The sequence below is a fragment of the Amaranthus tricolor genome, chromosome 1, assembly GCF_026212465.1.
Source record: "Amaranthus tricolor cultivar Red isolate AtriRed21 chromosome 1, ASM2621246v1, whole genome shotgun sequence".
Classification (NCBI taxonomy): Eukaryota; Viridiplantae; Streptophyta; class Magnoliopsida; order Caryophyllales; family Amaranthaceae; genus Amaranthus; species Amaranthus tricolor.
This window is the reverse complement of record NC_080047.1, coordinates 13622827-13647336: the sequence shown is the minus strand read 5'-3', so window position 1 is coordinate 13647336 and position 24510 is coordinate 13622827. Positions and strand designations below refer to the sequence as shown.

General features: G+C 33.9%; 3 protein-coding genes across 5 annotated transcripts; all 3 read left to right on the top strand.

Moving 5' to 3' along the window:
- The first annotated feature begins 1705 nt into the window (after positions 1–1705).
- On the top strand, positions 1706–10870 carry LOC130815189 (vacuolar fusion protein CCZ1 homolog B-like). 3 transcript variants are annotated; one of them, XM_057681575.1, is made up of 11 exons: positions 1706–1860; positions 2011–2229; positions 2772–2865; positions 3072–3255; positions 3346–3384; positions 3491–3600; positions 7558–7653; positions 7772–8221; positions 8565–8720; positions 9283–9512; positions 10665–10870. In XM_057681575.1, exons 2-11 carry the CDS (start codon positions 2036–2038, stop codon positions 10687–10689), a joined length of 1578 nt encoding a protein of 525 aa, XP_057537558.1. In that variant the 5' UTR covers positions 1706–1860; positions 2011–2035; the 3' UTR covers positions 10690–10870. The 3 variants fall into 3 exon arrangements, with proteins under 3 accessions (XP_057537558.1, XP_057537572.1, XP_057537565.1); XM_057681589.1 differs by lacking the exon at positions 3346–3384 and having other exon boundaries at positions 1712–1860; XM_057681582.1 differs by having other exon boundaries at positions 1744–2229.
- A 4382-nt stretch (positions 10871–15252) lies between these two features.
- Positions 15253–16134, top strand: LOC130798632 (uncharacterized). The gene has a single exon (XM_057661734.1). The coding sequence runs from the start codon at positions 15253–15255 to the stop codon at positions 16132–16134; it is 882 nt and encodes a 293-aa protein (XP_057517717.1).
- A 1446-nt stretch (positions 16135–17580) lies between these two features.
- LOC130815179 (transcription initiation factor IIA subunit 2) lies at positions 17581–24125 on the top strand. Its single transcript, XM_057681565.1, has 4 exons — positions 17581–17712; positions 17892–18048; positions 18140–18190; positions 23694–24125. Exons 2-4 carry the CDS (start codon positions 17920–17922, stop codon positions 23832–23834), a joined length of 321 nt encoding a protein of 106 aa, XP_057537548.1. The 5' UTR covers positions 17581–17712; positions 17892–17919; the 3' UTR covers positions 23835–24125.
- Positions 24126–24510: the final 385 nt, after the last annotated feature.

Sequence of the window (24510 nt, the reverse complement as noted above, 5' to 3'; positions counted from 1 at the left end):
TTTCAATATTTCATTGGAATAAAAATTGAATTGGTCTTTTAAATTTTGTAATTGGACAAATTCTACAAGTTAAATAGTCAATTAAAGCTTTAAAATTGATTTTTTAAGTCTTAAAATTGATAAAGAAATAATTAGATTGGACCAATTAAATAGTCTCACAAGGAAGACCTTCTCACTCCTCTAAATACCCGAAAAGATACTGACCTCTTTCTATGATCTGCCTTCTACACATATCCTTTTGTTCATACAAGGATATTACCCCAAGACTAAGTTTTACTATACATTCCAAAACTTTTGCCAAAACCGTTACGATGCTAAGAACAAACAACAACGAACAAAACAAAGTTTGACAATGTAACTAAAAAAGGACACAAAGAGAGGTTCACCCAATGATGGCTACGTCCTCCGTGGTATGTAGTTTCTGTTTATATTATATCAAAAGAATACAAACAACACTTCTTAATGAAGAATTACAATTGAGAAAGAGATAACAAACAAAAGGCTATGTGTTTGGCTTAGGGGTTGTGTTTGATGTGTTTGATGTGTGAGTATGAGAGCCCTATATATAGTACTAGATACTAGAATATCAATAGCTCACTTGAATACATAGTTAATATTGAGTAATGAATAATATGAAATAACTCCAAGAACTTGAAAGGTCGAAAACTAGCATCCCATGCATATCAGAAGATCCGCTCGACCGAAACAGGGAGCTCGCTCGGTCGAGCGAGGATCAGCAGCATTCTGGAGCATTCTGTCTGCCCGCTCGACCTACCAAAATGTCTCGCTCGGTCGAGCGGATAGGTCGAGCGAGCTTTCTGATCTCTCTGTCAGAATTCGATTGAGCTACCATAAATCAAGTCCCTTCTTCTTCTTCATTAATCTTCATTAACACACATAATTCATCATGAATACTCACCACATAATTACATCCATTTACATTCCTCAAACCAAGAGTCACACACATGATTACACACATTAACTTGTGCACTCAAGTCATACATACCATTCATAACACATTCATTCGTGCACCATTTAAGATCCAATTCTCTGGCAATCTATTTGGAATATTTATTCATCTTCCCATTGAAAAGAAATATACTAATTGTTACCCTTTACTATTCAAATTTACTAAAAAGTACAAATAAAAATCTAATTAATTATTCGAATAAGCTAAGCCTCACTCTAACGAGTGAAACGGTCTCATGCAAGATTTGTGCATAATCTCTCTATCATATTAGTTATCCTCACTACTCTAAAATATAGACCCAAAGAGTTTGAAGTATTCAGTTAGAATGATTTCTTTGCATTTAGTTATATAGTGTTTTTCAATGTCTTATTTGTACTAAATTTTCACTTCATGTACTCATTTTACTTCGACTCTATTTACCCTCTTTTCGGTCTCATCTATCAAAATAATATCTTCAACAAACAACATGCTCTAAGACCTGTCTCATTGGATAGATTGAGTTATCTCATTCAGACTTAGGGTTCAACTTTCATGAAATAATTGATTTAAAATCACTCTTTTGAAAATCATGTGATTTTTTAAGAATCAGATTCCGCTTATATGGAAAAGCAAGTATTAATATCCAAAATGATGATACTAGAGGTGTTTATTCCGATCACGTATTTTAGATTGTTGATTTTAAATCAAATTTTATGTTCACATTGTAAATTCAGTTTGAATTCGGATCAATCCAAATTTAGTATTCTGTATGAAATAAATTGGTATTCTTTCCCATTTCTCTCAACAAAGAGATAAAAGAAATTCAACTTCACTCTTCCCAATTTCAATTTACACCGTCCATTGCTCAGCCTCACCGGTGGCTCTCACGGCGACACCTCCAAACAAACATTGTATTTACCCTTTCTCTGCCACTTTTCATTTTAGCCCTATGATCACCGCCTTTATATCCTAATTGCGATCATCATATCCATGAATTCATTGATTTTCTTTAATAATTACTTCTCTAATGTTGACAATCATTCTTGATTTGATGATTTCAGTTGTTAAATTTGTGGGATACAATAAATGGGGCTTTATTCAACAACATCTTCTACCGCGATCTCTACTGATGCTGTCAAATTATGTGTGTTTGACTTAACAAGAGGCCAACAAGAAGGTCATGAAGTGGAAAAGATTCTGTTTTTCTATCCTTCGGAACTTCCATTGACTGAACAGCTCTCTGTTATTGGGCTTAGTGAAGGTTTAATCACCTTCACAAGGTCAGTTATCCTAATTTTATTGTTTTAACCTAATTTTCCAATGTATTCTGTTTTTTATTAGGTTTTAGTGGTGGAAATGAAATCGATTTGAATTGATTAGTTATATCACTAACAATGTAAGAAATCATACATTTGATCCGAGGTGGGAGCCGCTTAATACATTGACTGAGGTTTAGTGAAGGTTTAATTACCTTCACAAGCTTAGTTATTCTAATTGTATGATTTATTTAGGAGTGAAAATGAAATGAAATTTGAATTAATTGGTGCTTGTAATTGGTTACACTAACAAGTTATGCGTATCTTCTCCTAATCTTGCGTAAGTATGAGCTACTTAATGACATTTGGTCGGGACTTGGGACAATGTAATGTTGTGGTGGAATGTTGGTGCCTACAATAGGTACTTAGTTTTGTTTGGATACCCTTTTATGAGTTTTTTCTTTGACTATTTGAGCGTATATGTTACTGTTAACTTGATTCAATAATTTTTTGAGTGTATGATTGTTAAAAAATTAGCCTCTCAAAAAATATTTGTCATTATGCAGAATTTTCTCCCCAGATGCTGCTTGTGAAGTCATTGAGGCAGAAAGACATTCTCATGTTTTCTATCAGGCAGAGCCTGACATTTGGATGGTTATGGTATGTATTTTTAACCTTTTTAACGTATAATCCTTTGACGTAACTTGAATCGTGTTTGGAGGAGTGACCTGAGGAGAAGGAAGCACATTGTGTTCGATCACAAGATGAGGACTATGGACTCATTGTGAAGGCATAAAAATATTTAGCTGTGGCATGTATTTTCCTGTTAAATAATCAACTATAATTCTTTCTTTTGCTTGTATTAGGTGGTAGAAAAGAATAGGGAGTTGGAAGCTATTTGGCGCATTGAGGCACTAAGGGGTATGCTTAAGGAAGTACACTCACTTTTTGTAATGTTCTATGGACCTATTAGAGCAATGCTTGACAACGAGTCTAGTGGAGCACTCGTCCGTTCACATTTATACTCCTTTATTGCAGATTATCTGTTAGGTAAGGCTTGTTTTTATATTCTTCGATATTAAGATATGTTTTCCCACTGCCTTAAATTTTTAAAATTCATTGTAAGTTACTAATTGTCAGCATGCCAAAAACCGTATCCTTTGGATTTCTGCTGCTGGGGTAATGCTGAAGTTCCTATGTCATTCTTCATTCGATTTCTGCCTCTGTGGCATAGTGCTGAAGTTGCTTCCTTCGTGCCTCACGTAAACTTTTCTCTTTGAGGCAGATTTCTTTTCTGGGAAGAAACTTCAATTACCGTCTTTTCGTAATTCTCTACAAGAAAAAGGAACCGTGCAAATGCTGACTGTAGGACGTGAGGCCGCAATAGAAGTTCAGGTATGCAAAAATGAGATTTGGATCTCTTTGTAAATATTGCAAATGATGAACTTCTATTATAAAGGTCAAAGGATGCCTCTAAGTATAAAGGATATAAACATGTCATTTATTTGCTTCTCTTGTTTTCTTTAAAAGTGTAATTACTCTATTTTGGCTATTACCTTCTCTATTGCAGATTGATTAATATGTATGCCTATACTAGATGTAGCTTCATAGTTCTGAAATGAAACCTATAAGAACCTCACCAATGGTGAAAAATAAGAACAATGAGAAAAAAATGACACAACAAAGAATCAAAGACAAACACACACTCGAGCCAAAACACAATGATTTAATAGTATCTTTGACACCTTCTCCTCAAATAGCCTTGCATTTCATTAATGACTCAACAATACAACAATGGAATAACCCTCACAACTCACAAGCCTTGAACAAACAATTTCAAGCTCAAAGTTTCCACCTTAAATGGAAACACTCTTACTAATACATGAAAACACACAAGGTTCCTCTAACCTTATTTTATTCCTATGTATTAGGTTCTACCCAATTTTAAATCTTATTTAGGGAACCCTCGTAATAGTACCATACGTGCCCACCAAGGAATCAACAAAATATCAATCGTGTACAATAGGCCCTGATACAATGTGCTCGTTGAGCACCTCATGTGGATGCTATGGTTTGTTGTTGCACGCTGCCTTGTTCAAGGTGGCCTGCTGTAACCTCCTCTTTGTGTCTTTGTATCCCTCAATCAAGGTACCAAACATCAAACTCTTATACCCCATTTCACCAACCATCCTCCTCCTCTAGTGTGCAAGCCATGGAGTTAGCAATGATGTGATCAACATCACCTTCTACGCTAGGTGATTTGGTACTCAGCATAACAATTTCAAATCGTAATGAACTATAGTTTAATAGTTTATTAAATCATGTGTGCGTATTTATGTGAAGTTGTTGATGTTGTTTGGTCGATTGCAAAGAACCTCTTAACTTAAAACTCTTCCTTGGTGGTTGCCATTTATTGTGGTAATAAAATGTCATTGACTGTAGCAATTGGTGATACATTCATCATATTGCTCACTGCTCAGTCGATTTTGATGAATCTTCGTCTAGTAGCACAAGAATTTGATAGTCTCCTTACACTTAGTTTAGTTTGTTCTCAGCTCTAGGATCAAATGTAAATCTATGATGGTCAAGACTTGGTCACTTCGTGTGCATACGGCAGAAACAGTTATCGACCACTTGCTTGGATAGAAACATGAGAAAACTGATTCTAATGTCTTTTTCAATGCTTTTTTGATTATAAACAAAATGAAGTACAATAGGAACCATAACTCTAGCTTCCCATTCGTAGAACTGTGGATATAGTGACTTCTATGGCCCAACTTGTTGATGCATTGCTACTTCCAACTGTTTAAGAGAGGAAACGTTTGTTATTGGCTGGTTTTTTGGGGTCTAGTAATTGACTTATATTAGTTAAATTTCGTTGTTTTTTACCGGTAATAATATTGAGGGTTGACATTGAAGAAAGAAGAGGTTAGTTTTCAGTATGGAAGTCAATAGATGAGCATATTTAAATGACGGGTGGAGCGAGGTATCAATGAAGGTAATATGGGCTTAGCATTGGTTAAATTTTTTTTCGTTAGATGTTTGGAAGAAACTCAAAGTTTTAGCCTTACTTTGGTCAAAGGCTAATGGTTTATTTTTGGAATATTTGTTGGGACATCTTTGTAGGAGTGATTGAAATTTTTATTGTAAATTTTTGGTGCGTTTGCCTCATCCCTTTTCTTGTACCCTCTTTTCTAGTTTAATATATTTTTTTCTTTATCAAAAAAAAAAAAAGAAAAAAAGGGCTCAGCTCAAGGCATACATTTTTTATTGTAAATACCTAGGCAATGTAGTTGCCATAGAAGGATTCGAGTATACTAGGTTGTCCACTTTCAAGGGCTAAGTACTTCAACGTTGTAGATGGCTGTCTTTTACACACTGAGGGTATTTGGAAGTCATAGATATTTGAGCTATAGATATGCAGTTTCTAATGTTCACGATTTGATAATACAAACCCAAACTGTTGATCTTTAAATAGGAAAATGAGAGGATTTGAAGGGTGATTGAAGGCTCACTTTTCAGTGTGATGATCTTTTATACGAAAAGTATATCCTTTTGATTAGTGACGGTTGTCAACCTACTTTCTAACCCGTACCTCCATGTTTACCTTTGGTTGAAGCAATTTAAGCTCTTCCCAATTGTCTTTGTTCTAAGATATAACCAATCATCGATAATTGGTGGGCTCCTTGAAGTGTTGTCTTGTATAAAAGCCCAAATTTCATAAGATATTGAGTCCATCTTCCATGTTGTCCCAATTTTAAGTTCAATTAGTCATCGATGAGTGTTTTCCTTGAAGTTGCCTCTCTTTGTTGTATAGAAGCCCAAATTTCATTAGAAACGAAGGCCATCTGCCTGCATTCTAGAGAAGTTGGTTTTTGCTAGGGTTTAAGTGAATTCAAAGCACAGGAAGCATGTAAAGTAGTTCAGTTAGGATTCAGGGGAAGTTGTAATTTTTTTTCCCTTAGCGTTCTCATATAAAGACCAGTAAACATGCTTTCTATTGCCTAGCATTTAGACAGGATAATCTTGTTGCCACCCCGGTCTTTAATAATTAAAATTCTCCCCTTCCCCCCTCCAAAAGCCCATCTTTAATGTCTTAAGCAAAGGATATATCAAGTATTTTTGGGTCTCAAGTGATACTATAATATTTTTATGTTGCAATCTGAGTTTTAAATGCAAGTTTGATGGGTCTCCACCAAAGTCTCTTTATTCTCCACTTACTTTATTTAATGAATTTTTCTACAGCCCCCACTCAATTCACCTACGCAGTGGCTACTTGAAAGGAATTGGGGGAAACATAATGATGTGTTCTGGAAGGGTGAGATTAGAGAGGAATTTTCCTAGCCATCATTTAGAAATTATACCGAGTAGGATTTTTCAAGAAATTTTTGTGAAAGCGTTAAACATCTTGTGAGGTTTTTGTGTTTGCTATGGATTGAGGGATGATGAGATATATGACCGACCTTAAATGGTGGTATTTTGTATTCAAAGGGCTGTGAGGAGAGAATGATCACACAGAAATCTTTAGCTTTCCTATGGCTTTGAGGACTTGAGTGATTTCATTTTTAGGTTTGTAATGTTTATTTGGGCCTAAATATGTTTTAGTACTCATTACTTATTGGAATAACTTGCCAATAAATAAATAATCATTAAATGCTCAAAAGTCTTTAAGTTCTAGATATCAAATATTTTTTTCTAATATTCATAACCTAAAAATTTAATGTTTATAGCTATAAATTTAAGTTTTCATGGGCTCACTGATGTGTCTGTGTCCAAATCTCAAATAGTATTTCCGTGTCTAATAATTTAAGCATTTCTGAGTTGGACATTCAGTAATGACATTTGGATGTGTTCAGGTAACATAGCATACAAGGGTATGGAATACTTAAAGAGTTGTTCAAATTTAATGATTGACTACCTCACCTGCAAGTAAAATGGCTGGGCCCATTTGACTTAGACTGCAAAAGCTTTGATTAATTAGGGGTATGGGACCCCTCCCCCCTCCTTCCTCCCCCCTTCCCACTTCCCTCCCCCAGCCAAAAGTAGTTTTAGACATTTATTCCTGGCATTTGATTTTGTCAAGGAGCTTTGAGATGCCATACAGTTTTTACCTGTTGCACGTATATAGTTTATTGTTCTGTACACTTTTCTCATTTGGTTGGCTTATTGCATATAGTATTGGATTATTGAATTACTAAAACTTTCTTGTATCTTCACCACCATGCTTGCATGCATCTTTCAGTGATACTTAATAGTTTTTGTTATTTTAACTTCTTTTTAAAGATCTTCCTTTTGCTTTTGATTCTGATTTCTTTATGTATCTTTTCTCACCGTACTAAATTTGGATGGCAGTCACTAGTACGAGTGCTTGAGTCATGCACTGGAAGTGCTGGGTGCCACTCCCTTGTCTTGTTCAATGATCTATTGGTGTCAACTTCCGTCTGCCCGGTATTTCCAGACTCTAGTTTTCTTTAATTTTTTAATTCACTTTTCTACTAATTTAAAGGGACCACTTTGTGGGTTATGCGGATTTTATGAATTGAGTTTTTATTTCCTGTCTGACCAGGACGACACTGTCAACTTATACACATATGCTGTTATGAGGATGTCTCCTCGTGCTCTATCTACTAGTACAAGCTCATGGTCGTATATGCGTAAAGGAGGGACTGGAGCTCATCAAATCGCAGGATCCGTCCTTCCAACTTCCGCTGAACGAGTCCAAGGATCACGAGATACCTCCCCTGGTGAAGATAGTAGATATCTAATAGCAAGACCTTTGCAGCAGGGAAAATGGTCTAAAGGGAAGGATGGCTTCCTTGTGACTGATGCATGGGGTTCAGACATGAACACTTTGCATTCTTCATTTCCCACTATCTTGCTACAGCAAACAAAAGAAAGAATGTATCTTTCTGCACATCAGCACAAGAACATTACCATTATTCTTCTCATTCCTGTCACCTCTATTAATAATGCTGAAAGAGAGCTTCCATTGGTGAAGCAGCAGTTTTTGGAAAATGTAAGGAGCCTTGCACGTGACAATACTATCCGTGACACTTACTACATGTTAGAGATCTTTAATTTTAAAACTATTATTCATATATCTTCTGAACTCCTTTGGTCATTCTAGGTATTATCTGTGCTTTATTAATCATCAAGGGTACCAGCACAAGCCTTTTGGAAAATGTCTTTTTTAGCAATGCATGTTTCTAAACCTTAATTTATGCCTTAACTCTTGATGTGATGGTCATTTTCTTCTAGAATTGCTTCAACTTTTTTTTGCATCACTTTGATTACATTCCGGTACCTTATACTTTCAAGTATAGGTCTCATTTTAATTCTTGATTTTTGGTATCTGCTAGGCATCTTTAAAGATTTTGAAAGTTGAAGAAAAACTTTCAAAAGGTTGGGGTGGTGAGAATGCATACCATGTTAGTGGGTATCGGTATCTATTGGTGGATGGTGATAGAAGCATTTCTAGGGCTTCTCCAGCAGCAAAAGCTTCAACGTTGGCTAAGGTAGCCTCTGTCTTTCATATGAGCTTTACTGTATTTACTATGTAGTAGATTGTAGTTTCTCGGCTTCTTAGTTGTAATTCTGGAAGCTGCTTGTCTGCTGATTAGTTTTGAGGAAACTATGTATTATTTGCTGCATAAATACGTACAACAGCAACATTTTGTCTCCCTTATGCCATTGAGTGCCTCCCGCATAGGGTGGCCTTTTTTTGGGGGAGGGAGGGTTGGAAGCACGCAACATTACCCTTGTGATAACAAAAAGGTTGTTTTAATCGACCCTTGATTGCGAATATCATATGCGAAGCGCACTTGATTTGATAAATCATTTTTCTATACGCCATTATAATTAAAAAGCGAAGAACAATTAATTTTTTGCTCCATCGAGATTGGACAAATTGCTGCATAAAATATGTCGATAAATGTTTTGAATGCTCTTTTTTCTGGATTACAGAGTAGGCTTAGTGAAAAGTGGTACTTACTCTAATTGAGACAAAACCCGATTCTCGTGTTATGAAAGCTCTTGGTTGTGATGGATTGTTTAGTTTCTTCCATGTGGTGTTTGCAGGAATCTATGGTTGCAATGTGCAAGTTGAGGGAAGAAGTTGACCTTGAGAAGAGTAGGGCTAAGTGGGATGATGGAGACCTTGAAAAAGACCTAGAAGTGTGCATCAGGGCAAAGAATAATGCATGGGCCATTGCTCGGGTTACTAGGGGAAAAGAGCTCTATGTTGTATTGGAGAAAGCCAATGAGACGCTTCTTTATGCATCAGATGCCATTGAGAAGTTCAGCAACAGGTAATGACGGTTTATAGTTTTTTTGGCTTTGTGGCTCAATATTTTCAACATCAAGGTTCTAGATCTCAGTCACTCCGTCAACTTACTTACTGTGTAGATAGATACTCTAATCTTATCTTTTAAGTTAATGTTTCTTAATTTATTATCCACTTCGTATCTGGTCATTTAAATTATTAAACTTTTGGGGAAGTATGATGTCTTATGAACTCATCGGAATGATAAAGCATGCACAAGGATGCTTTAGCCAGCCAAATTTTTAACTGATCCAAAATTTAATTTTAGGCTCACATTTTGGCATCAATGTCTTATTTTGACTTTAATGTCTTTTACTGGCTCACCTTTCATATTTTATGGTAAGTAGGTCAGATGTACAATTCACCCCCTCCCTCCTGCCTCTCAAGTCCCAACACCAAAACACACAAAACCTTAAGATTTTATGAAGGGAAAAAGTGTAAGTGTCATTGTACACTTGAGCAGCCATTGAGTCATTGACTAGGGCCTTTATTTGGAGAGTTAAAATATATTTGGAAAGTTACAAGTAACTGAGTATCATCCCGTCTAGAGAGTGGTATGCATATGCTACGAGCTGGAACCTGTTCAATTCTGTTTAAACTCTATCTGTTCCTTTCAATTGTGTTTATCCTTTTTCCAACTAGGACTCCAATAGCTTTCATGGTTCCTTATCAGAATTTATATGACCAAGAATTAATGAATATAAGTAGATTTTGTGATCTTTGACCAATTATGGTGAATGTAGCATGTCTGATTTATTCAACTGGTGTAGCTGCCAGTGGTAGTCTTCTCGGTGATTATTCGCACTCTCCTAAAGTCTAAGGATTTGATTTGTTTTCAATTTTTTGAGGGCTTACCTAGAACTCTCTTATTTTGTATTTCTAATTCCTTATAGACCTGGGCCTGGATTTTATGGCACCTAGCAGTTGGTACCTTGGTGATTAATAATCGGGGAGCTGCAAGGCTTCCATGAAAAATCTACCCTCTCAAACCGAACTGTGCTCCAATGGATATGCTTACTCTATTTAATAACCTTTTCAAGTATGACGTTTCAATGACATCGTATGATTTTACATGATGGGATTAAAAGTGGTACCTTGTGCTAGTTTTGTCTTACTATTCTTTACTTGGATTTTGTAGGTATTGCAATGGAGCTTTCTCATAGATTTATATCTTGAAATTTCATCTTAGAGGATGCCCACAGCACAATGCAGCAGATTTTGTACATTCTATATTGAAGTAGTATGATGAATGTAAATTTAATTTTGAAAATTTATTGTAAATTGTCCACGTTCGTTCTAAATGGTGGGAAATACTCTTAATAGTCATAATGTTGGTTTAGTTCATGTGATTTTGTACCCATCCTTGCCTTTGGGGTATAATAATGTTGGTTTATTTCATACTAATTCTATGTCAAAGTTAACCAAACTTGCGTTTATAGTTGGTCCTAGCAAGTAGCAAAGGCTTAAAATAAGAATCATTTATAAATTATAGCCATATAATTTGGTTCATTTAATTATAGTCGTAAAATTTATTTTTGAGTCATAATTATTATGAGTCGAAAATTGCATTTATTGTAGCCATGTCATTGGAATTCGATGACGATTAATTATTGACCTGTTGAATTAATTAAGTCGTTGCATAACCTGCTCTATCTAATCTTAGTTAACCCACCCTCTAATTCTTCTATCCCATTCATCTTCAACCAACCATGGCATAATTTCATCTTCTTCAAACCACCCTCCAATTCAACTACATTTCATCTTTTTTAACTCTAAAAGAGATTTTAATTATAAATAAATAACAAAATCATTTTTTCCTGATTAAAAATGATTTTTAATAATTATAACTATTTCACTAATCGAAATGGATTTTTACTATTTATAAATATTTTTTTTGATTATAATTGATTTTTTTACTAATTGAAATTTTATTTACTAAATAAACTGATTTAGGCCCTGTTTAGTTCACCTTAATAAAATAAATAACCAGTAAAAATATATTTTAATCAGTACAAATTAATTTTAATTAGTAAAAATCAGTTAATATCAACAGCAATTTGTAAAAAATCATTAAATGTTATTTTAATTTGTAAAAATCACTAAGAATTAGTAAAAATAGTTTCCACTCCACACATATCCTAAATTATATTTCAAGAATTTATAATTATATCTTATAATATCTAGTTAAAAATTTCAATAGTTAAGCTCTTATTTTCAATAGTAAAAAGTTTTCAAATTTAAAAATATTATTCTTTTTAATTTGGTCATGGATAGGTTTAGGCGACTAACAAACCAGAATCGCAAGCATAAAATTATAAAATTTGTCTATCTTGGTAGGCCTAATTTGTTTGCCATAAACTGTATCTGTGCTATAAAGTTTTATTTTTTCATTGGCAAGCAAAAGCTGTACATAATGATCATGATGGCCAAGTATTTATTTATATAAATTCTCAACTGAAATAATCTTAAAGTAATCATTTATAAAAATTAGTTGATTGTATATGCCTTTCACACGATGAGACAATCACATAGATTACTTGTTGGATCGTATATGGTAGCAATAAAAATGGATAAAGGAAAACTCTAACAATCTTTATGAACTTAATCTAAACCCTCTAATTATTGTTTATATTGTTTATACTTCATTCTCTTTTTTTTGCTTGTACTAAATATCTTATTTGATAGTTTTCAATTAATTGAACCCTTTCCCTTTATAGCAAAAAAGTTACTTTATTATTTTTATAAAGTAGTAATTTGTGTGGCCCGTCATTAAACTCTTAAATAAGGGTAATTGATAGTGATATTTTTTTTCATTATCAAATAAAATTAATGACGTTTTTTTCATATAAACTTCAATTTATCTCTTTTAATATGCCATTATTAGCCTTTAATGCAATATAAGCAAAGAGCAATATTGAAATTTTCCAATAACATCACCACTTAGTTTATGTGCAATAATACGTACTTCAGAGCTACAAAAAAAATATCGAAAAAGTTCCGGTGTTGGCTCTTCATGTGATTGGAAAATCTAGTTTTGTTCATTATGTCTACACTTTGGATAGGATGTTATTCCCTTTTTTTTTGCATATTTGCAACGAAATATGAAATGAATGAGTGATGTATTCTCTAAACCCTAATTTTGCTAAATCACGTGAAAACTCAAATTAAGTAGGATTAAGAGATGTTCATTATATAGGAATGGGAATTTAGATATTTAAAGGTGGACTTGGAATTGAGATTGGGAAATATTTGTTGAGAATTGTTAAAATATCATTTAAGTTCTTGTTTAATATATCGGTACATGTGATAAAGAAATTAATAAATTATTAACTTTTTTATTTTGCCCTTTCTAAATAAAATAACATGTTTTGTAGGCAAAAAAATAAAATAAAATAAAATAACATGTTTGAGTTTTTTTTAAAAAAAGGATAAATTAATCTTTTTACATATATCTTAATTCCCACCCACCTATTACCACTCCCCTCATGGTATTATTTTCTAGGAAATTAACCACTCGTTTGGTAGGTGGTAATAAAATCATGATAATGAGAATGAAAATTAGTATAATTTTGGTTGAAAATTCACTTGGATACCTTAATGGTCGTGTTTGTCCAACTTCAATTATCTCATTTTATTAATAAAATTCATTCCAATGCATTACCATTTGGAGAAGTGATATTAGGTGGTAATAGAAAAATTAAAAACAAAAAAACTTTTTTATGATCAAAGTTTCATTACCATGGGAATGACATGGAACTTTTGAGAAAATTTTACACTATAAATCATTCATATTACCACCATTTAGTACCACTAACCAAACGGACTGTAAGGGGTTCTAATCCCATTCCCCTACATTTATTCCCATGGGATAATAATTTACATTACATTCCCACCTTTTATTCCCACCTACTAAACACCCCCTAAAAGTTTTTATTAATTAAAATTAAATAAAAATATGTATATAGTTTTTTTGCTCTAATCTGCCAATTAATCTTAAACTTTTTGGCTTGGTCCATCCACATTTTAAATTAATTAAATAATAAAAAAAATTACCTAGAATAATCCAATCTTTTCATAATTTTCCTAAAATTTCACTAATTGATTAACCATGAATAATCCCAACTTCAGAGGGTATTTTTCTAGAGTGAATCCGGTAATCCAATGACTTGTTATAGCAAGTTTTTTTAAAAAAAAAATAAAAATAAAATGTCGAAAAAATGTGAAAAAAGTGCTAAAAAAATTTCTGATTTTTTTAAGTATTCAAAATTTTTTATGTGAATTTTCAAAAAAAATTTCTAATTTTTCATTAATTTTCAATTTAATTTTTTGGTGAATTACCTACTATAGCAGGTCATCGAGTTACCCAAGCATACTTTAGGCAAATACTCCCTAAAGTTAGAATTATTCATGGCTAAGCAATGTGAAATTATTATAGGAAAATCATAAAATTATTAGATTATTTAGATAATTTTTCTTAAATAATATTGTCAACCCACCAATATTTCAAATTAAATGAGTTGAATTTCGCAGACAACCGCCCATAAAAAGCTCTTAATTCATTATATTATTTAATGACAACCACATTTCACACATGGACCAAGACTTAAAACCTACTCCTCTGTTTTATTCATTTTACAACATTTAGCTCGAAAAATTTTCATATCAAAATCTAAAATATTTGCTCAATGAGGGGCTGCGAAACACGGACACAGCATTCAGCTGACGTGTCGCGTGTCTGACACGTGTCGGACACGGACACGCGAAAATCCGTGTCCGACACGCCAAATGAAATGTCCAATATTTTAATATTTTTCCGGACACGCGGACACGGCAAGGACATGCGACGGACACGGCAAGGGACACGTGTGTTATTTAAAAAAAAAATTGAAAAAGTTGAAAATAAACTATTCAGTTACTCACTCTCTCACTGTCTCAGTGAATGTATTCCCTTTCCCTCTCACTACTCACGCTGCAGCCTGCAAATCCATTTCCCTCTCAAATTTCAATTCTCTTTCTTGCTCTCATCTCACTCCTCTAACCCTAAAAATCTACGGCTGCTCCTCCACCACGCCACCGCCACCGACAGCTGCTCCTCCATTACTTACAACACTCGACGGCTGCTATAGTGCTGGCTGCTGCTCGGTGCTTTTTGATTTTGGCTGCTGTAGGGTTGTTCGAATAATCCCTAAAAATTGATATTTTTGATTTTGTTTCAGGTATTTTCACTCTTTATCCTAAATCCTAATATTAATCTTGTTTTAATCTTTAATCTTAGTGTTAATCTTAAATTTTTAATCTTGTTGAGTTGTTGTTTTAACATTTATTTTTAAATCTTGATTGTTTGTTCTTTTTGATTGTGGTTTGCTGGCTGTAAATTATTGGATTGTAAATTAAGAGTTCAATTAAGAAATTATTGGATTGTAAATTAAGAGTTCAATTAAGAAATTATTGGATTGTAAATTAAGAAAATGTACTGTATTGGCTATTGGATTGTAAATCTGTGAAACAGTTGAAACAAAACGGTTTGCTGGCTTAAGAAAACGGTTTGTTGAGCTTGTACTTTGTTGAGGTTGTAATGTGATGGAATTTAGGACTGTATTAAATATTTGATTTCAATTCAAAAATGATTGAATTTATTTTTTTAATGTTAAATTGTTAATGTGTTATTTGTTAATCTTGATTTTCAAATCTTTAATTGTGGTTGTTTGAATTTGAAGAGTTCAATCATGTCTAGTAGTGGGGCTAGTGGCTCTAATTCGTGCAATGTAAGTGGTGATGCTACAAATGAAGAGGGTGATTTCTGTTATTATCCTTTGTGGAAATATGTTAATAAAGGAGAAAAAATGAGTGGAGGTGGGGGTAATTACACTTGGCAATGCAACTTTTGCAAACAAATAAAGAGTGGTTCATATACTAGAGTTAGAGCACATTTGATGGGAGTTGCAAAAGGTGGAATTAATCAATGTCCTAATGTAACAAATGAGGATAGAATGCAAATGAGAAACTTAGAAAGACAAGTTGAGCAATATAAAGAATGTAGACAACCAAACAGACCACCACTTCCTAGTCATTCTTTGTCTTTCGAAGCTTCTCTTTCACCAACTTCATATGCCAAGAAAAGAAAATCTGACAACCCAATCACCAAAGCTTTTGATATACAAGCTCGAAACAACCTAGATGCTGAGATAGCAAGGATGTTTTTTACTGGAGGATTGCCTTTTAACCTTTGTCGAAACCCTTACTATGTTAGTTCATACAACTATGCTGCCACAAATAATATTCCTGGTTACAAGCCTCCTAGTTACAATAAAATGAGAACCACTTTGTTAGAGAGAGAGAAAGAAAATGTTGAAAGGCTTTTAGAACCAACAAAGGCTACTTGGAGGGAAAAAGGAGTAAGTATAGTGAGTGATGGGTGGAGTGATCCACAAAGGAGACCTTTAATTAATCTCATGGTAGCTTGTGAAGTTGGTCCTCTGTTCTTAAAGGCCGTTGATTGCTCAGGAGAGGTAAAGGATAAAGACTTTATTGCTAGTTTGTTAAATGATGCCATTGAAGAAGTTGGTCCACATATCGTGATGATCATCGTGGACAAGCTACACTTGTGAGGGAAAAGATTCTAAATGACGATTGGTGGGACAACGTTGATTACATCCTTGATTTTACTCGTCCCATTTATGAAATGATAAGAGCATGTGATACCGACAAAGCATCCCTTCATCTAGTATATGAAAAATGGGATTCAATGATTTCAAAGGTGAAGGAGATCATATATAACCATGAGCATAAACAAAGGCATGAGTATTCTTCTTTCTTTAGTGTGGTCGAAACAATACTTCTTAGCCGTTGGAAGAAAAGCAACACTCCACTTCATTGTTTGGCACATTCTTTGAATCCAAGGTAAAGGAGATCATATTGTATGTTTAAATGTTTAAAGCATTAGATTATGTATTAACTAAATTTTCTTCTTTTTTATGTATTTAAAAGGTATTATAGTGACGTGTGGCTTAAAGAGGTCCCCGGTAGAGTTGCTCCACATTTTGACAATGAAATTTTCACACAAAGATTTAATTGCTTCAGAAGATTGTTTCAAGACTTGGAAGATAGAAGAAAGGTTAATATGGAGTATGCTATTTTCTCGGCAAGAGATGGTGGTGTATTTACCGAACCAGAGTGCTTGAATGATATGTACATGATGGCTCCAAAGCATTGGTGGGCAACTTATGGCTCACAAGTTCCGATGCTTCAAGCATTAGCATTCAAGTTGTTAGGACAACCATCATCTTCCTCTTGTTGTGAGAGGAATTGGAGCACATATAAATTCATTCATTCATGTACTAGAAACAAACTTGCACCAAAACGTGCTCAAGATTTGGTGTACATTCATAACAATCTTCGTTTGCTTTCAAGGAGAGGTGAGGCTTATAACAAGGGAAGAACAAGGTTGTGGGATGTTGGAGGAGATGACTTTGGAAATCTAGAAGATTCTATTTGCCTTGGCATGGCGGATCTTTCTCTTGATGAGCCCGAATTGGAAACTACTTTTGTAGCGGAGGATGATGATGGATGTCATATGGATGATATGTGATGATCAAACTTATATTTACCTATTTATTTGGTTTTCTTTGATTTGGTTTGTATGATTATTTTTAAATACTCCTGTTGTTTATTTGGTTCTTATTTGAATGTTATGTGAGTTTTATATTTTTAAAGTGTTTATTTACAAATATCAAATGAAAGATTGTAAAATTATCTTTAATTTGATATATTTATTATATTACCATTTACGTGTCCCCGTGTCCGCTATTTTTAAGTTGGCGTTTTCCCGTACCCGTGTCGTGTCCGAGTCCGTGTCCGTGTCCGTTTTAGTGCAACCTAGATGAGGGGACGAGAGAGTTTAGTGAAAGATTGGCAAAATGACGTCAATACAGTGACTAGTGAGTAGTGACAAAATCCCGGGTCGACAGTGGTTAATAGTACGAAAATCAGAGGGTAATATCGTCCATATAAAAGGTCGGTCAGCAACTGAGCGGGTTATATATAAGATCACATCTGGAAAAACTAGGGTATAAAAGCCCTTCAAAAATTTCATATTTCAAACCACAGATTCAAACATCTCCATTCCCCCGACAACGGGACTGCAAGCTGAAGTCATATTAACATTCCAGATTGTCTTCCAATTCATCGTAATTTTTTCAAATCCTTTTGTTCTTCCTCTATGTTTCTGAATTATTATTTCATGTTCGAATCTCACTATTTTTGTTGATCAATTTGTGTGAATTCTTTAATCATTAATGATTTAGAAGGAACTTTTCATTAATATCATACTTAAATTGGAGGTTCTTGGAATTTTTGTGTTGATTAGGTTGAAATTACCGGATAGATCTTGATTAATGGCGACATTTGAGCTTTACCGACGGTCCACGATTGGTATGTGTTTGACTGAAACATTAGATGAGATGGTTCATAATGGCACTCTCAGCCCCGAGCTTGCCATTCAAGTTCTTGTACAATTCGATAAGGTAAACATTGTTTTACATTGTTGAAATGTTGGTGAATGTTTTTTCTTCTTATTTCATGATGAATTTTTCTTTTTCTTTTTTGGTATTGCAGTCGATGACAGAAGCTCTTGAGTCTCAAGTAAGGACTAAGGTCACCATTAAGGTAAGGACTAAGGTCACCATTAGTACCTACTCCCTAGGTTATTAGGAAGAGGCAAACAAAATATTTGGAATATGTTGAATGCTAAGTTGAAGCTTATGTTCTGTAATGTTCATGGTTTGCTGTTATAGCATGAGATATGTGCTTCAAATGTGCTGAATTGATGTGGATGAGATCCTGTGGAGTTGGGTGGTTTACTGGTTTCTGTCCTAGGATTGGATTTTTTTTTGGTAATATTATCAAAAAGTTGTCTACAATCTACATAAGCTGTGGAATAACTCTAGAAATGCATGCTAGTTGGTTTGATAGAAACTATATAGTATTTTAGTTACTTTTTCTAGATGCTTTAATTTATCATAGCATGTGGGAATTACAATTTTTGCTTGCTTGCGGTGCTTCGTTTTAAATCAGTAAGTTCTCTGCTTGTAGTTTTTTTAAAGATAGATGTGCAATTTGGCTTTCCTTTCTGAATTTCCTGATGGTATGCGGCTCTGGCCCTAATGAATGAATGTTTATGTGTTAAAGAAATAAGTTTAGCATATTTGTCGGACCACATAAAGAGAGATGGAGTTGGGAGTTATCTGTTTTGATACTAGCGGGATGCATGGCTATGAAATGCAACTCTTTGTGTGACCATTCCCCAAGTGTGATAATAGTGGCTTGTTAGCTGCTTCATCATCTCGTGATGGAAGAAATAAGGGCAACTTATTTTTTGGATTTCATAGAGAGATGCAACTTGGACACAATTTTTGTGATGATATTGAGACTAATGTAACATAATTCGCTAGCTAATTCGCTTTTTTAATTCACAATTCACTCAAATTTGTCCAAAAATAACCCAAATCCGACCATAATTTGCTTTTTTCGATTCGCAATTTGCGAGGAGTTTAGCAAATCATGTGACAATGAATGAGACGCTTAGTTTTCGGATACAAGCCCTTATGTGCGAAATTTGGAGTTCTATATCATGTGTATCATTAGATTTTTTCTTGTGATGGTTTTAGATTCATGTCATCTTTAGCTTTCGTTTTTTAGAGATCCCTATTTCCCACGTTCCTGCAATCCACTTTCTTTATCGGTGCATTTTTGCAACTTATGGTTAGATCTTAGTTGTTGCATTTGCTTAAACCAACTCCGTTTTATCTCCCTTATCGTATCTTCGTTTTTAAATACATTCTATTTTAGGAAACTATCTTCATCTTAATTGCTTGTTTGAATAATAGAATTGGGACAAGGTGATGTAGATATTGTTGGATTTATATATGATGCCACTTCGCTCTAATGTTGATTTGAACTTCGAAAGAATGATTCTAAGTTTTCATATATTGGGCTCGACCCTAGCATATACTTTCAGATAAATCAAGATGTCACTAAAATTATTAGATGTCGTTGGGTAAAAAGTGGATAGGTTAGGCTTATGCGACCATTGTGATTATACCTGTCAAATCTTTAACCTTAAACTCTATCGAACATCAAGATTCGACTGACTAGACTGACTCACACAGCTAGCTCATGCATCGACACAACACGATACACAACCTACACAATATCTTAGTAGTGTGCACTTATATCAAGGGCAAAGAGGGAGAAAATGGCAATTTGGCAACATAAACATTTTGTACTTAGGGTTTGAAAGAAAATCTTTTAAATTGAAGAAAGAATACAATACAATACAAAATGGGGTATGAAAACAAAAACATGGAATGCTACAAATAAGTGTGTCTCGAATGACAAGTACAAAAGGTTTTTCGAAAGAAAATATATGTAAATATTACAAATGGCTCATGTAATACGAGGTAGGGATTCTTCTAAATGAGCCTAGCGCTCACTACAAAACACACATCAATGCCTACTCTTCCTCGTCAATAGACATTTTGCTTTATTATTCCCCTCACAAAGTGAGGAGCTCTTACTAACATACAAGCTATGTACTAGCTAATATTGAGCTATTTCGGTTGAAAACCATCCATTAAGCCATTATTTTACATAAATCACTTTAAAATCTTGAACATATATTTTTCCAATGAAGTTTAAGGATGTGAAAAATTAACATTGATTTTAAAACATAGAGTTGAAGAGTTAACAAGTGCAAAGATGTAAGGGTAGAATGGAACAACGTCGTTTGAGGAACGTTTCCTCTAAAGATATGGATCAAGGCCCATAATTATTGTTGGCACCTTAATTTCAAATGGGTCCTATAACTATTCTAGACGTGTTGTTTAGGAGAAGCTGACCTTAGCACTAATGTCATTTTCCAATTGGTTATGGAAAGTTGTTGTAAGTGCTTCTTATGCAAAATTCTTTGAAGGTTTGTGAAGCTTCATGAGTTTCTTTGAATCGCAATTCAGCTAATAGTTTGTTGGTGCCAACAAGAGGAGTCGAGCAATAAATTTCGTCACAGTAGTAGTGAATTAACCTACTACGAATTCTATTATTCAAAATCTAGGTTGTGGATCACTTTCATAGTCAATGCAAACGGTTTTGCAGTAGTCGTCGTCTATATTATAGTCAAGGTAACCTCAAATACCTTTACTAGATGATTTTGATAAGGCTGATATATTGCACAACACAAAGTTATTCAAAAGTGTGCCCCTTCAAGATGGCGTAAGACCCGTAGGTTTAGGTGCTTGTACTACTTTTGGCTTTTGGGTCTAGTCAGGGATCTATATATTAGCATGAGATTATTGTGACTTCTTTAAAATAGATTTAACTATATATTTTAGATTCAAATTCGACCAAAACCCTCAAGTGATTGCATGAAAGCTTTTCAAATTGAACCTCAAATCAGAAGTCCCAAAATTTAAATAGCCTAACTATGTTACTTGATTAAATTTCGACCATTTCTTGATGAGAATTATGGCAGAGATTGTCAATTAGACTTCTTTGTAGTTTTTATCTTTGGCGATGCATTTCCAAGCAAGCTATCAATTTCTTCCTCCCTCGCTTAATTTGTGTTATTTCACTCCTTTCGTTTTTCTTTTTATCTTAGATCTAAAGGCTATATCAAGATAGCCAAACTACACATTTTAGTTTTCTATGTTACCAAACATTTCCCTCGTTCCTTCTCCATTTCTAAAATTAAAAAAGCCTTTGTTACAATCCCCTGTAGTTTCCATATGTTTTACAGTCACTTACAGAGCTGGATTCTATGATTTTCTTTTTGATGTGATGCAAAACTCTCATTCAGTTACTTATAAGTTACAGACTATTTTGTTCTCTTCTATTCCACAATCTCTAAGAGAAAAGTATTGATTAAAAGTTCTTTGTTTAAACATGCACTTGATGTGATTATTCTAGCCTGAAATCGTTCTTTCTTTTCTCTTGTATTTTTGTTGTAGAGATTGATCTAAAATGTAAAGATTTCACAGCTCGTGGATTTATTGGCTTTTTTCATATGATTAACCTAGTGATATTTTGTGAGGTCTGTTGCCTTAGCTGTAATGTACATGAAATGTTTAGATGTCGTACACATGCTAAAATTTAGTAAGCATGGGGTTGTGGAAGTTGGTCAACTATAGAAAAGGGGTGAGGAAGTGAGAAAGGAGGCAATAAGTTAGTAGCTAGAGTATGAATAGTACTTAAATTGGGACAATTTTGTTAGTCAACTAATCAGGATTTATGATTTTAATTTTAATTTTTAAGAAGATATTCCATTGTCATTCCAAGGTTAAGTGGCTATTGGTTTTAGATCCGTCCTTTGTTTTTTTTTTTTGAATATCGAATGTTTATGTCCAGGCAACATTCTTTGAAAGATGTTTTCCCTGTCCAGAATGAAGGATATGTATTTATTAGAGCTTGATATTTTAGCATTTGCGCATTGGACCTTTCAGATATGTAGGAGTATCATTCCTGTATATTAAGTCTAAACAATTATAATTTGAATATGAAAGTATTCTTTTTTGATTGTAATGTTAGCTGCTTACTTCTTAGCTGTAGGTGATTGAACATTTAGTGAATTTTATGTTTACTAGATATAAATTTTGGTGTGCAACTAAGGATGATCAAGGTACTGTTGGTTTTCAGTTAGCAATTTAGTCATATGTGTAGAAATGTTCATGAATGATTGTCTCACTTGAGTCCATAGTATTAGAATAAGCCAATAAGGCCACATCATATGGTATGGGCCAAGTCGCAAAGGTTTCCAAATATACCTTATACTACCCGATTTGTGAAGGTTTTAAAAAAACTGCATTTTAGGCCAGTTCTAGAAATATCACATGGTCTTGGTTGATATTAGCGGTGCAACATATGCATCGCCCTTGTTACCGCATTATCTTGACTGTTACTGAATTACAACAAAAAACTTTTTTTTAACTATGTTTGAGTTTATGTTATTTCTGAAATCACTTGGATTAAAGTCTATATAATGAGAGTTGTGGTTGCATAATTTTAGAGGCCAGCCCCATAGTTATGACTTAAAGCTTACACATGGAAGCGGTAGAATCGACGGATTTTAATAGTGGACCTTATGGTGTTAAGCACAACGTTTTGGCCTTCTAGGTGTTGAACATAGTGAGTTTTTTTTTTTTCAAATATTGAATGATATAGTGTGTCATTTTTTTCTTCATTTGAGTTCAGCAGTAATTACCTGGCTAAAATATGCTGGAGTGAACTGGATGTATTGATGCTCAACTGAATTGGACTAAACTTACAGGTATTGAAATTGTATGAACTGAACTGATCTAATTAGTGTTGAACTTAAATGAAATAATGTTATGTTTGGGAATGATGATTTCATTTGGAAATTTAGCATTGGATCAAATGAAAATGAAGTGTTTGGCAAATCAAAAAACTTCAAATTTGGATTTGAGTCAATTCCACAATTGTTTTCAAAGTAGTTAAAGTTGAGAATTTGAGAATGACTTGCTAAACCTTGTCATTCTCAAATTCCTCATTTATGATTCTATAATTAACATTAAGAATTTGAAATGAAATACATGTTCCCAAACACAACCTAAAGTAATTTGTGCTGAAATAAACGTGATTTGAAATTACTAGAGCTGAAGTGAACGGTAGTTATTAGGGTTTAAATTAACTTAATTGAAGTAAGTTGGAGATGACATACCTTAGTCTTATCAAGATGGCTAATGAGAGAATATGCTGGACAGCCCTCGTAGTTATTTTAACAGATACTGCTCACCATCATTGTAGAAGTCCATAGGTTTTTTTATCATTCATATTTTCGTTGCGCATGAACTTTTAGCGTATAAAATCAACGTGCAACTAATTTTTTTTATGGCCTTGTGTTGCCTTACTGCTTTTGTTCTTTGGACTCATTCATTTTGTTTTGGCTTTTTAGGCTCTTGTGCTTCCAAATTCGGTTTTTTTTTTGGATAACTTGTCTTGAATTCACTCGTATTTCATTAGATTCGTCTGGATTTCCCCCATGTGAAGAAAATGCTATCTTAATCTTTCTCATATTTCACAAGTTTCCTCCGGGGTTAAGAAAATGCTTGTATATATAGAATTTTTTTACAACTTTCTGATCCCAATTTATTTGTTGTAGGGACATCTCCACACCTACAGATTCTGTGACAATGTGTGGACTTTCATTTTACAAGATGCATTGTTCAAGAGTGAGGAGTTGCAGGAAAATGTCAGCCGAGTAAAAATCGTAGCTTGTGACTCTAAGCTTCTTTCGCAATAATGGTTAATCTTTGATCTAAGGGACAAATTACTTATGTCGTAGTCTAGTTCTCTAGAACCTTCCCCAAGCCCCTAATTACTGTAGAAAGGTGCAGATACTAAAAGTACCAGATTTATGGAACGCTTTTTATCATCTTAGAAAATTTTCATTATTTTGTGATATATTGTATGTTTCTATCTACTACTGTATCATTGTGTTGATAATGTTTCAGTTCTGGGCATGATCCTTTCTCCATATTGTATGGAGGCAAAAATCCCTTATTGGTGCAGAGAAACTCGATGGAGGTTTTTATTTTTGTGTATGTTAAAGTTAATTTTACTACCTTTTACAAATGTTAAGCGCTATAAATATGTCAATTAAATGGAAGTGGAACTAAGTTCATAAATGACTCTACTGACAAGTATTAAAACAAACCAGTCCATTCTGTAATCTGTAGTAGTTTTATCTGATGTACTAGGTAGACTTTTGAATAATAAATTGCTTTTTCACTTTTTATTATTATCGCCTGTTGGAATTCAGAGCAAATTATCTCCCGAAATTTGTTGTAGTTAGTAGTTATTTCAATTCTAGGTGTTGATTCAATTTGCAAGGACGTTGACATTGAAATATAAAATGTGATTTTTAAATTGCTTGAAGAGAAAAAAAAAAGTTCAAAAGGGCTCAAAATGGGAAGGAT

What these genes read in the sequence shown, in the direction of transcription:
- LOC130815189 (XM_057681575.1), top strand. Translation starts at nt 2,036, where the DNA reads ATGGGGCTTTATTCAACAACATCTTCTACCGCGATCTCTACTGATGCT. An exon ending in TTTGGATTTCTGCTGCTGGG is followed by an intron (nt 3,385 to 3,490) that starts GTAATGCTGAAG and finishes TCTTTGAGGCAG; the next exon opens with ATTTCTTTTCTGGGAAGAAA. An exon ending in ATTGAGAAGTTCAGCAACAG is followed by an intron (nt 9,513 to 10,664) that starts GTAATGACGGTT and finishes TGGATTTTGTAG; the next exon opens with GTATTGCAATGGAGCTTTCT.
- LOC130798632 (XM_057661734.1), top strand. Translation starts at nt 15,253, where the DNA reads ATGTCTAGTAGTGGGGCTAGTGGCTCTAATTCGTGCAATGTAAGTGGT.
- LOC130815179 (XM_057681565.1), top strand. Translation starts at nt 17,920, where the DNA reads ATGGCGACATTTGAGCTTTACCGACGGTCCACGATTGGTATGTGTTTG. An exon ending in TTCTTGTACAATTCGATAAG is followed by an intron (nt 18,049 to 18,139) that starts GTAAACATTGTT and finishes TTGGTATTGCAG; the next exon opens with TCGATGACAGAAGCTCTTGA. An exon ending in GGACTAAGGTCACCATTAAG is followed by an intron (nt 18,191 to 23,693) that starts GTAAGGACTAAG and finishes TATTTGTTGTAG; the next exon opens with GGACATCTCCACACCTACAG.